Below are 13533 nucleotides of genomic sequence, written 5' to 3'. Positions count from 1 at the left end.
CCTCAGTTTCCTCCAAGGAACAGCCTTATCCTACCCTTGACGCTCTGTATTATGAACTAGAATGCATTTGAGTCTACGACTCTCCTTCCTGGAAACAAATCTGCCTCTTGGGAGGATGGCTAGTTGCTCCCAAATCTTTTAATGAGGCTGAGAAAGCAGGTCGCAACTTCGAGCGCAGCAGGCGGATCCGGCCTGCGGTCCGGATGGGGAGGGCGTGGGGCCGGGGGCCCCAGAGCCGCAGGGCGCCTGTGGGCGAGCCTGCGCCACTCCTTCTGCCAGCGCCCTGCCGAGCCCAGCTCACAAGAGCACAGGGGACCCGCCCCCGCGTCCCATTGTAACTGAGCCGTCAGCCTCCACATTTCCCCACCAAGATAGTTTGTAGAATTATATGGCGTTTTCTCTTGGGGTTTTTTTTTTTTCTTTTCTTTTCTTTGCATTAACATAAAAACAGGCGAGGGAGGAAATGTGTGTTTTCATGCCTGGCTTCCCTCTGCGAGGAAGTGCAATCAGGGCGCTGTCCAGCCGAGCCCTTTTGTGCTACAGCTCCCTCCTCATCCAAGTCCTGCCTACACGCCAGCCCAGCTGGGGGGGGGGGCACACGGGGTGGGGGGTACAGGGCCCCCCCAGGAGTGTTCAGGCCGCTGCCCACTCATCCTCCTCCCAAGCACGGGGCGCCAAGCCTGTGCCTGGACCTGCACCGGCGGAGTCCAATCTACAGACCCGTCTTGTCCAATCGGCAACATGCAGCAGAGACCGAAGGCCTTAGCAGCCGCCTGCCGTGGACAAGGAGCCACACAGGCCAGGCTCGTGCTGCCGGGCAGGCGAAACGCGCCCTCGTCTAACCCAGAGAACGCTCTGTCCTCAGGGAGCGGACGGAGCCCGGGGAGATCCTGGAACTACCCCCAAGTCCCCAGCCCTGCTAGTGGCTGGCTGGGCGTCCAGAACTGAACTTGGGGTTTGAGAGGAAAAATAAATGTCCTGCTCTGCCACTGTTAGGGGCTCCGAGACGTCAGCGGGCTCGCCCAGTGATGGAACCCGGACGCGTTTTATTGCTAACCTTTGCAGTTCGTGAATTACCGTTGTTCCTTTTCACTCTCAAACATCTGATCATTTCGAGTGCAAACATCCTCAAGAAATGCTGGTTGTATCCAAAGCCATGGCCCAACGGGGAGGGGGGCGGATGCACAGCAGAGAAATCTGTCCTCTCACTCAGCGCGCGCCCCTGCTGCCACTGGGTGGAGGAGGGGAAGACGCAACAGGTGAAAACAACACACTCAGGTCTCTGCCCCAGGGAATAGTTGAAACCAACATAGAGGAAACAAACACACACCATGTGACGGTGGCACTTGCCTCTGCAAAGTGCATGGCGACGCGACGGCAGAGCTCCGGTCCACAGACCCACGGACAGACAGAGCTTAAAAGGCACTCCCGGTGGCGACATTGGCGGTAGTTTTCTCTGGAAGTTTCTCACATGCGAGTCCTCAAGAGGCATCCAGGCTGACCGGTCACTGGTCCGTGGCGGTACTTGTCCATGTCCAGGAAACTCAAGGGAAGGATCAGAGTGACAGGCACAGGCATGAGGTGGGACTGTCGGACGGCGTTGCCTGGCACCCCAAACACAAAGTGCACCGGCAGCAACAAGCGGCCTTTCTGCACTGAAAGTGGCAGATGTGTGAGCTGTTCACTCACTGCAGCTTCTTCACTCTGTAACATTAAATAAGAGGCACATCAGGTGAATGTTTGCCTCCGGTACTACAAGAAAATACTGATAAAAATAATGAGTTGAATGGCCGCTTTTTCAAAAAGCACCAATGCCTCCGTCGCCGGCAAGGCTGCCTGCCCTGGCTGCGCTCCGGAGCGCTTTGATGGCTGCCCCGTGCCACAGCCGGCCGCCGGTCCGCTGGACTCTCTCCTCCGGGTTCCGTCTTGGAACGCCGAATGCCTCTGAAAACGCGCCCGGCTCCCAGGCCGCCCTGTTCATGGGTGTGTCTGTCTGCAGTGCCCTGTGACAAGCCTGTGTCTCCGCGGGGTCGGCTGCAGCTTCTCTTTCACTCACGCTTTCATTTCCTCACGGTCGCTGTCTTTCATGACAAGTTTGGCTAAAGGTGTATCAGTTCTGTTTATCTTTTCAAAGAACCAGCTCTTAGTTTCATTGATCTTTTCTATTGTTTTCTTAAATTTCTATTCATTTATTTCCACTCAGATCTTTATCTCCTTCCTTCCGTTTACTTCGGGTTCTTTGTGTTTTTTCTAGTTTGAGATTTTTACTGCTTCTTGAGCCTGTATAGCTATGAACTTCCTCTTAGAACTGACTCAGTCGCATCCCACACATTTTGGTCCCAGGTGGGTTGTGGTTTCTTGTTTGGTCTCCCCTGGAGCCGTGGTTGTCAGTAGCATGTTGTCTGTCTCCACGTTTGTGCCCTTCCCATACCTGCGTTCCGGTTTCCTGCCCCTGTAGCCAGAGAGGATGCCAGATTTGACTTCAATCCTCTTGAATTTACTGAGGCTTGTTTTGTGCCCTAATGAGTGGTCTGTCCTAGAGAATGTCCCATGGGCACTTGAAATGAAATTTTATCCAGTTGTTGAATGTAATTTTCTATAAATGTCCAGTGTGACACTTAAGGTCATTATCTTATTATTAATTTTCTGTCTGGGTGATTTATCCATCGATGTGAGTACAGTGTAAGATCCACCGCTATTGCAGTGTGACCGTCAGTCTCTGTCTTTGTATCTATTAATAATTGCTTCTTGCATTACCGTACTCACAGGCCAGGGGTGAGGACATTTACGCTTGTTACAGCCTTCTCTCGGGCTGATCCCTGTGTCATTACGCAGTGTCTTATTTTTACACTCTTCTTTTCCAAGTTCGTCCCGTCTGTCACGAGTGTTGCTGCCCTGCCCCCTCCTTCCCAGCTGCCTGCCGTGCGCCTCCCCACCCCTGCACCTTCTGCCTTGAAGTGAGTCTCCTGTGAGCAGTGCGCAGGCGGGACGTGTTCCCTAACCCATGCAGCCCCCCAATGTCTTTTTCTTGGAGCATTTCATTCATTTAAAGTAATTACTGATAGATATGTACTTATTGTCCTTTTGCTCATTGTTTTTGTAGTTCTTCTCTGTTCCTTTCTTCTATTGATCTCCTTTATGGTTTGCTGGCTTTTCTTAGAGTTCTGTTGGGTTCCTTCCTCTTTATTTTTTGTGTATCTCTCATAGAGTTTTGGTTTGTGACCATAAGGTTTATATATATTGTTCTGTATCTATAGCAGTTTACTTTAAGCTGGTATGTTTAGGTGCAAATTCTACAAGGATTACATTTTTACTCTCCCTCCACGCTTTATGTTTTTGATGCCATGTTTTGGACTTTTTGTTTTGTGTATCACTATAATGATATCAATTTTTTTTTCAAAGCCTATGCCCTCCTTGGGTGATCAGACACCTCCCTAGTGATGTTTTCTCAGAAACATCAGCCCAGGTGAGAAGCTGAAAGCTCAGGTGCCTCTGTGTTTCTTCTTCGGCCCCAGAAACAGTATTTTAAAACTCAGTGCCCAGCTCTGTATCTTGACATAAAACTTACCCGGCTCCCTCTCAGGAGCGAGTCCTGGCTGCAGTGATGGCGCCTGAGGACCCAGGAGAGACACCGGACTGCTGGCTGACCCTGTAGGTTAGGTCTTCAGGCTCCAGGGCCCCGAGGACCAGCTGACAAGACCTCACCACGCACAGCCCTGAGCGTGATCGGTGCCCAGACTCAGCCCTGCCCTGCGGAGCGTCCGCCGTGAACCCCGTCTCACTCTCACGGCAGGAGTGACCCCCTCACCGCGGGCGCATGACTCGCAGGGAGCTCCTGGTCGTCTCCCTCACCTTCGTGACGATACAGCTTCAGTGGATAGTCCTCTGGTTCCACATTCACGGAGGGCGCAAGCAGTGGGCACGGTGTGCACTCTGCTGTCCCTGATGCCCTCTTCCTTCCTCATCCCCTCTCTTGTAAATCTTTTAAATATTTTATTTATTTTTAGAGAAGGGGGAGGGAGGGAATGGGAGCAACACATCCATGTGTGGTTGCCTCTCACATGCCCCCCACTGGGGACCTGGCCTGCAGCCCAGGCCTGTGCCCCGACTAGGAGTCAAACCCACGACCTTTCTGTTCAAGGCCTGCACTCACTCCACTGAGCCACGGCTTGTCAATTATTCTTGTTCCGTATCCTGGGCACCTCCCAGCACCTCTTATGACTAGGTTGCCTCTTCCCAGCCTTTCTGATCCCTCTTGACGCCTGCAGTAATAGAAATCTTTATTTTTGAATGTGAACGGGTGTTTCCCATAGAACAGCAATTCCCCCCATTGCTTTGAACTGCAAAGTGCAGGCTCCACACTCAGAGGCTCTGGCCAGGACCTGGCAGGGGAGCGCAGAGCGCGGGGCTCCGAGCCCAGGGCTGGGGCTCACCCGCATCTGGGTTGTGGGGAGGTGCGCCTTGGGGGTCTGATGCCAAGTCTTCCCCACTCATTTCTACACAAAGACCAACGTGCGGCCTTCACACCTTCGTCCTAGGGGTCTGGCCGTAGGAGGGGGATCGCAGTGATTCAGAGGGCTTAGAAACAATAGTTGATCTCCAGACCTTCTGCAGCCTCCTCTTCTCCGTGGACACCACGTCCAGAAATCCCAAAGGAAGACGACGATTTAGAAAATAACCTGGGCAGAGAACCCACACCGCCCCTCCCCCGCCCTGGCCACCTCCCCGCCCTCACCAGGTACAGAGAAGACGCAGCACGCCTGCAGCTGGCAGGTGCCAAGGAGGCCGCGTGACTCAGAGAGGGGCCGTGGGAAATGTGTGTGAGAACATGCCCCCCACCTGTACACAAATCCTCTGCTCACTCTGTGGGATAAGGGGGGGGAGGGGGGGAGTGTTCCAGAGACACGCCGCTCACAGACGCTCGCTGAAGAACACCTGGTGCCGGCGTAGCTGCCCCAGCCTGCAACGAGCTCCGCTCCGAGGCGTCATGATGAGCTCTGCTGTGAGGGGGCCGGTGAGCAGAGGGGTCGCTCTGAAACCCAGGGCGGGGCGGCGGCCCCGTGCCGTGGCGGTGCTGACACGTATGAAACTGGTTCAGCAGAGTTTTTAATTTTGATCATCAGCGCAGTTACTTCCTCCGGGTCAAACCAGCGTGGTGGGGGCGGTCGGGGGCGGGTTCGGGCCACCGCAGCCGTGGAGTGAGCTGGGCGCCTTGGCTGCGGGCACGGACCCCAGCGCTCCTTGGTTTTCTGTTTCCCAACTCTGGCGGTCGCCCTGCTCATCGAGGATTTCTCGGCAGGATCCTGTTTCTGATTCCTTCCCCTCATTTCTCTTTGGCAGATCCTGTTCATGGGCATGATGACTGAGTACTACCACTACTTTTTCACAACCCTGGTAAGTGCGCACAGCGGAATCGGCCCTGTGAGAGGAGACGGCTCCAGGTCCTCAAAGTCAGGTCCATGGGGCCCAAGGCAGGACGTTGTCATGGAGACTTGAGTTACTTTTCCAAGAACCTCTAAATTCAGAAATGCAGCAAAGCAGGTTTCTTTCTCTTTCTTTTTGTTTTTAACTAGCATCAGTGCTTGGGCATCCAGGAAGGGATTAAAAATGAAACAGAAACTGTCAAAGTGCAAACTCTCCATAGACAAGCACCGTCGGCACTTTCCACAGACATGGCGGGTCCCTGGACTGTGCCACGGGTCCCGTGACCGGATGCGGTTCCCCACCTCCGTCCGGCAGGTGGCTGGGTGAGGCAGGGGTCACCTGCCAGGTGTTTTGAAGACTGTTAAAAACAGCAGCTTGCGAGATGCTTTGCATATTGAACACTTTGCACCTAAGAAAAATCATAACTCTAAGACAGAAATTTTAAAAAAGAAGAAAACTGTAACACCTTAAGTTTTGAGAGATTACCAGATCAGGGGAGAATGATTCAGGGCATTTAACACATCAAAATGATGTGCTACCTCTCAGTCAGTCTCAGAACTCAGCCACGCAGCCACCACCCCCACCCTCCCAACACCCCCCCCTTTCTTACATGAAAACACAAAGCCAATCTCCCTTTCTGGCTATAAAGCTGCATCGGCTCAAGTCTGCTCAAATGCCAGGAGATTCAGTAAGAGCCTTTTTTTTTAACCAGACAAAACTGGCCAGGTGGCCTGGTGAGGGAGGGGGAGGAGTCTGGAACAAGGACCAGCAGCTGCCACCCACGTGCGCCTGACTCAGGAATGCTGGAGGTCGGGAGGGGCGGAGGGGGCCTGGCGCCCGCGGGCACCGGCCAGTCAGGCCACTCTGAGCTTGGGCGACACCCAGGACAGGGGTCTGAAATCGAGTTTGTTTCTGTGCCCTGCCCCGGGGACGCCCTTCCTGGTCTGTCCTCAGCCAGGAGGCTCAAGGGGACCCTGAACGCCGCGTCCCTCTGTTCACGGGTCCAGCACTTCCCCCGTGGTGAACACCTGGGTCTGACCCCGGCCCTGGACTTTCTGTTCTGTTCTGTTGCCCCAGTGGGGCTCACCCCTGAGAGCAGGTTTTGTTGAAATTTGAAGGATGTAGACAGTGGAAGCCAGGAAGGCGGGGCCTCAGTGCAGACGCTGAGGGGGCAGAGTGGGCTGTCCTCGCCCACAGGGGTCAGGGGCCGGGCTGGGCCCCCTACACTCTCCAGACACAGAGGCCTCGGACGCGGGCCACCTGGCTTTGCACCTGTTCGGAGGTGTGCGCGTGTTAGCACCTGCAGCTGCTGGTGTTGGATCCACGAGGGTCGCGACTGGCGCCTGGGACGTCCTGCGCGACCTCCTGCGCGACCTCCTGCGGCCGGAGTTCCTTTCCTTCCGTTGACTGAGTGTGATATAGGAGCCGACCACTGGTTGTCGGGGTACATGCTGCGAATGTGCTTATCATGCATTTCCCTTTGGTTTTATCTGAATTCTGCCTTTCCCCATGAGTATTAAGAAAACTGAAGAAAAAAGAAAATTACACAGTGCAAGGGGGAAATACATTTTAAAAGCAGGACACTTTTTTCTGACACTGAGCTGGGTGCACAGAGCTGAGCTCTTAGGCTTCTGCCGTGGAATCCAAAGTTTGCCAGGAAAGGCAGGGCTGGGGTCGCTCAGAACAGGCTGGGTGCATCTTCGGGGAACACGGGTCCTCAACGGCTTCCCACGCACGGCGGCTTCTGTACAGAGGCTCCCCAAGCCGTGGCCAGGGCTACGCCTCCACGACCCAGTTCCGAGCACTATTAGGAGGCGTTTATGATGGTTTTTCTTTCCTGCAAAATGACCCTTTGAAAGTTTGGTTCATACTTAAGTGGGCAATGCGATTTTAATCATTCAGCTTGTGGCGCAGCCTTCCTCTGTAAGCAACAGGGCGACGTTATTGCCTGTGTCCACTTAACTGTGGACGCGCACGCCCTGCTCTCTGCGCCGCCCGCGCCACCTGGCACACGCCGGGTGGGCTCAGCTCCTTCCCGGCCCACTGAGCGGGACTGGCCCACCGGAGCGAGGCCCACCCCGAAGGCACTGGCTGCTCCCACCTAGTCCCTGAGAGAGCCCCGCGGCTCCGATTCTGAGCAACGCCCGGCAAGCCTCCTTCAGGCCCTGGCTGAGTGGGGTGCGCTGCTTTTCGGGGGCGCCATTATTTCCTGCGAAGGCATCCCCCTGCCCGAGGACACGCGGTCCCCACACCCCCCTGCGGGCTGTGGGGCAGCAGCACGGGCCGACAGGTGTCGGCACCGCCCTGACGCACGGACTGCGCGGCGGGGGGGGGGGGGGGACATCGCGCTCAGAACCAGCTTCCTTACTAATAGGAGCGTTGAGCCCGATGGTCACAGGGCCCTGCCACCGCGCCCCCCCCCCAGGCTTTGTCCCCAAGGCAGAGCCCGCGAGCCTCTCGTCTGAATCGCGAGCCTCTCGGCCGAATCGCCCGCCAGCGGCCAAGCTCCTCCGGGTTCACGCGAACCTGGCAGCTGCACTGGGTCGGTGAAGACACGAAGGCAGGAACCGCTCCGCCTGCGCGTGTCCGGGACCTGGCGGGGGGTGGGGGGACAGGGACGGTGCGGTGGCCCCCGCCAGGGCGCGGATCGGCCGTGGCTCGCTGGCTCCCCCACGAGGAGCGCGCCAGTTGACTCCACCCGCCCTGCGCCCTCCTCCCGCGCAGGACCTGTTCACCCTGGACCTGGGGCTGTACAGGCACAGCGGCGTCAACGTGACCGGCTTCCGGCTGCTCAACGCGGACGACCCGCAGGTGGCCGCTGTCGCCGCGCGGTGGTCCCTGGAGCGGCTGCAGGCGCCCCCCCGGCCCGAGGTCGGCCTGCTGGACGGCGCGATGACGGTGAGCGGCTTCGGGGTCACGGATGGGGGCGGGCAAAGAGCCCCATGTGCTTTCGGGACGTGAGATGAAGCCCGACGTGCTGAGCCCAGGTCGGGGGCCGGGGGTGGGGGGGGCCTCGGGTTCCCGAAAGCCTGCACGTGACTAGGGCGAACCCGCTGTTTCTGGCCTTCGGACGGCGCTGGTCTCGCGCGAAAATCACCAGAGTGGCCGCAGCGATCGCCCGACGGGCACAAGGCGGAGACCGATCAGGCCGCGGGCAGAGCGGCCTCGGGAGGGAGGGCGGCAGGGACAGGGCGCCGCCCGGCACCGCGAGCAGGGCTGCCTGCCGCGGGCTCCCGCCGGCCCAGCGCGGGGGCAGCGCGTGGAGAACGCCAGAGCTGCGCTCGGTGAGGGGCCCCGCCCCCGCCCGACACGGGGGCTCCCCGGCCACCGTCTGTCACCCTGGCAGGCGCCGGCCCGCCCGCCGGGAGCGCTCCGTCTGCAGCCTCTCACCGGCAGCGTACGTCGCTTGCTGTCACGCGCCCTCGGCGGCTACTCTAACGGAAGGCCCTGCGTCATGAAGAAATGGCAGGGACTTTCTTAAAAGCTTCCCGTGCGGGAGCAGCGTCCTCTAGGGAAGGGGCCGGGGTGCGGGCGGGCGACGGCGTTTCCGGTCGGCCCGCGTTTCATTCCCTGTTCCCGCCGCGCGGAGGCGCCCTCGCCCTCAGACACCGTTTACTGGTAACGGGAACACACCTCCCACAGAAATGAGCTGGCGGTTTTTTCCTACTTTTTTTAAAAATGAGGAACAAATTAAAAGAGGAGACAAATGAGGGAACGAAGTGGCTCCGGACAGCCCCACGCTCTGGGCCCCGGGCTGTTTGTCAAACCCGAGATGACTGTCCGCAGAGGGACCTGAGAGACAAGGAGGGAAAGCACGTGCCACCAAGCCCTGGGTGACGGGGGGAGGGGGGGGGCATCTCCGTGGGCGGGAGCAGGCAGACTGTCCAGGAAATGCTAGACTCGGGGGGGCAGGACAGTCGGGGGGAGGGGTATGGGCGCTTTCTCATCTCTCAGATGTGATTCCAATGAATTCAAATATGTTTCAAACCCCTCTGCCCCGCCCCCAACTCCCTGAAACATGTCTGTCACAGGATAAAAGCAAAAGCAGTTCCACCTGCCCTGGGCAGGGACCCCCGCGCAGGTGTGGGTTCGCGCCAAACGTGAAACATCCATCACAGATGTGGCTTAACCCCCCCCCCCCGCCCCCCGCCCACAAAAGCACGCGCCGAGCTGACGGAACGAGGAGACCACTGGGCGGGGGACGAGCCCGCACTGCTCGCCGGACTCAGGGCGGCCTGGGCCGGGGCTGCTGGAGGCCACCGGGGCGCACGGCTGTTCCCTGGGCAGGGAGTCTGGCAGAGCCAAGTCCCGGGGTCCCTGTGGGTGGAGAGTCCCGTTCGGCCCAGAGCAAGTTCCAGTCGCCTCGCCTAAGAGAGGGGTCCTTGGGCTCTGGCGCTGCTCTTACTGTCACAATTACAAACCACAAAGAGGGAGCTGGGCCTGTCAGGAGAGAAGAGGGTGCTTACCGGGCCCCGTAAGAGCGGGCACAGCAGCCGCGTCAGGACACGGCGACGCAGCTCCCCAGCGAAGGGCGGGACGCGGGGCCCAGCGCACGCCGGCCCTGCCGGCGGAGCTCAGGGACGGACCCTGCCAGCGGCCCCGGGCGAGGGCCGGCCGCGGCGGGAGGGACCCCCGGGGAGGCTGAAAGGCAAGCACGAGGGCGGCCAGCGGACGAACGGCGAGCCCCGGGAGCGCTCCCGGCCCTGCGTCCACGCGGGCGTCCACGTGCTCTTCAGGCGGGCCGATCGGGCGTCAGGCCACAGAGCGAGTCTCTGTGAACCTACGACGACTGGAATCATGCCAGGCATCTTCTCCGATCGCAACGCGAGGCGACTAGGAATCGATTATGAGAACAAAACTGGAAGAAAACACGAACACATCGAGGCTGAAACAGCAGGCTACTACTGAGTCATCGATGGATAATGCAGAAATCAAAGGCAAAACTTCTTGAAACTAACTGAAATGAAAACCAATGATCCAAAATCTATTGGACAAAAAACAAAAACAGTTCTGAGAGGGAAATTCAGTGATGCGAGCCTACCCCACAAAACAAGAAAAATGTAAATAAAGAGTTTAACCCCCTACTCAAAGTAACCTTAAAAACCCAAAAGTGAGTTGAAAAAAAGGATACAATAAAAATCAGGGCAGAAATAAAGACTAAAAAACAATAAAAAGATCAGTTAAACTAAAAGCTGTCTCTCTGAAAAGATGACCCAAGTCGAGGAACCTTGAGCCAGACTCAACAAGAACAAAAGAGAGAAGGACTCGTAAATAAACAAACTCAGAAACGGGAGGGGGAGGCGACCCCCAGCCCCACGGGACCCAGAGGGCCCCACAAGAACACGGGGAACGGTGACAGGCCCCCAGCCGGGCGACCAAGAGGAAACAGTCAAGTCCCTGGAAATACACACTCTCCCAGGACTGTCTTAGGAAGAAACGGAAAATCCCTAAAGCAGCCGATGACTAGTAACAAAATTGAGGCAGTAACAATGCCCAACAAACAAAAGTCCAAGACCAGAAGGCCTCACAGGTGTTCCACCGCACAGTCAAAAAATATTATTTATTCCTCTTAAACTATTTCCAAAAATTGAAGAGGAAGGAAAGTATCCAAATTCACTCTATAAGGCTGCCAGTACCCTGATACCAAACCAGACGCTAGAAAGAAAAAAAATACGTAGACCAATTTCCTGATAAACACAGAGGTAAAAATCCTCAACAAAATATTAGCAAAGCTAATTTAGCAACACATTACATAGATCGTACATCATGATCAAGTAGGGTTTATTCCAGGGAGGAAAGAATGACTTAGTGTCTGCAAATCAATCAGCATGACAGGCCACACAAACACAATGAAGAAGAAAAATTATATGATCATCTCAACAAACGCAGGGGGAAAGAGCATTTGACAAAATTCAACATCCTTTTTCCAATAAACACTCAACAAAGTGGGCACAGAGGGACCGTATCTCATATAATAGAGACCACGTATGACAAACCCGCCGCTGATGTCACACTCGACGGTGACGAGCGGAAACCCTCTTCTCTAGGGTGGGCCCAGTCGTGCCTCTCGTATTCAGCACAGTCCCGGCCACAGCAGCTGGGCAGGAAACAGGAGTCAGAGGATCCAGACTGCAAAGGAAGACGGAAGACTGTCCCAGGGGGCTCACAGCATGATGCCGCCTCTGTTAAACCCCAAAGACTCCACCACAAACTACGAGGGCTAGTAGGCTCCGTAAAGTAGCAGGAGACATAGTTCATATTCAGAAATCTGTTGAATTTTATACACTAATAACAAATTCCCAGAAAGAGAAATGAAGAAAACAATTCCATTTACAACTGCATCAAAAAGAATAAAACACCTAAGAATAAATTAAACCACGGAGGTGAAACACCTGCACCCCAAAACCTATACGACAAGGCAAACAAAGCTGAAGACGTAAATAGGTGGAGGGCTATCCCGTGGTCATGGATCGAAAGAATTCTTATCCCTAAAATGTCCACACTAGCTACAGATTCAGTGTAATCCCTATCAAAATACCGGCTGCATTTTTCCCCCAAACTAGAAAGAAATCTAAATTTTATGTAGAACCACAAAAAACTCTGAACAGCAAAAGCAATCTTGAGAAAGAGCAAAGTGGGAGGTATTGTGCTCCCTGATTTCAAACTATACTACAAATATGCAATCATCAAAACAGCATGGTCCTGTCATAAAAGAGGCACACGGACCAATGGAACAGACTGAGAGCCGCGCCTCAGCCCTGCACCGACAGGGAGAACCGCTCTACGGCAAAGGAGGCAAGAGTGCGCAAGAGGGAGAGTCTCCTCGACAGACGGTGCTGGGAAGGCTGGCAAATAAGGCGAAGACTGGAATTAGACTGCGTTGTTACACCATTTATAAAAATAAACTCAAAATGGATTAAAGACTTAAACGTAAGACCTGAAACCATAAAACTTCAAGAAGAAAGTATAGGAAGTGAATACTCGGACATCACCAGTAGCAGTAATTTTCTTTTCTTTTTTTTTTTGCATTTGTCTCCAAGGGCAAAAGCCACAAAAGCCACAAAATAAATTAATGGGACAATGTCAAACTACAAATATTTTTCATAGCAAAGGAATCTCAACAAAACCTAAAGGCAGCCTACTGAATGGAAGAAGATATTTGCTAATGATAAATCCAATAAGGGGCTAATATCCAAAACACACAAAGAACTCACAAAACTGAACAGTAAAAAAAATCAAACAATCCAGTTAAAAAATGGCCATAGACCCTGAATAGACACTTCTGCAAAGACGACACAGAGATGGCCCACAGCCATGCGGGAAAGCGCTCGGCGTCACTAGTCGTCAGGGAGAGGTGCCAAGCAAACCACGGGGGCGGGGGGGGGGGGGGCGCCCCGCAAACAGTGCCTGGCGACAGCACCGTGAGACTGGCTGAGATGGCAGGCGGCTCCGAGACGCACGCGATCGCTCTGTGAGGTGGTTTCACAGGTGAAACTAACACGCTATTGTATGTCGACGTTGTATTTTTATTTTTTAATAGTTTTAGTTTTTTAAAGAATAATCATAGGGAGCCACAATCTCTCTGGACCCATGTGTGCCTGTCGACATCGACATTATTTTACACGTCATTTATTCTCTTCATGAATCTGTATTACATGCTTACTACTACCACTAAAAAATGTGTAAGTCTATGGCATCTAATACCTTCTGCAGGCAAAAACCAAAAGGGCAGTCCCTCCCGCTCCATGGACTGGCTCGACCCACCGGCTCTGGACAGAGCGGGGTGAGGCAGGGGCCCCGCTCCGGCTGTGGCCCGGACCACGTGTGACTCAACGCTGCACAGGAGCCGGGGGCGCAGCACAGCATCTGCCTGTCACCCGCCTTCCCCGCCCTTCGAGTGCCTCCGAACGTGAAGGAGTCTCACGTGGGAGCACTTACTGAGACCCTGACTCACAGGAAGACGCCGGCGAGTGTCCCAGATTATCCTATGGCGAAATGCAACAGCCGCGCCACGCAGGGGTCAAGCAGGGTCATTCAGGATCAGGGCGCCCAGCCCTCAGTCCTGGCCGGGGCCCCGAGCAGCTGGACAGCCTGAGTGAGTAGCTCGGC

The 13533-nt window shown here is 55.3% G+C and overlaps 1 protein-coding gene across 4 annotated transcripts in view; it reads left to right on the top strand.

Moving 5' to 3' along the window:
• GRIK1 (glutamate ionotropic receptor kainate type subunit 1) overlaps positions 1-13533 on the top strand; it is a 225449-nt gene that overhangs the window by 144750 nt on the left and 67166 nt on the right. For all 4 annotated transcript variants that reach the window (XM_054575889.1, XM_054575872.1, XM_054575880.1 and 1 more), the window contains exons 5-6: positions 5341-5394; positions 8149-8322. In XM_054575889.1, coding sequence (XP_054431864.1) covers positions 5341-5394; positions 8149-8322 — 228 coding nt within the window. The remainder of the gene's footprint in view (positions 1-5340; positions 5395-8148; positions 8323-13533) is intronic.

This window comes from Pteronotus mesoamericanus, unplaced genomic scaffold (genome assembly GCF_021234165.1).
Source record: "Pteronotus mesoamericanus isolate MK-2021 breed Mesoamerican mustached bat unplaced genomic scaffold, CSHL_Meso_final contig_116, whole genome shotgun sequence".
Classification (NCBI taxonomy): domain Eukaryota; kingdom Metazoa; phylum Chordata; class Mammalia; order Chiroptera; family Mormoopidae; genus Pteronotus; species Pteronotus mesoamericanus.
Note: the sequence above shows the minus strand (reverse complement) of the source record. Positions and strands in the feature narration are given on the sequence as shown.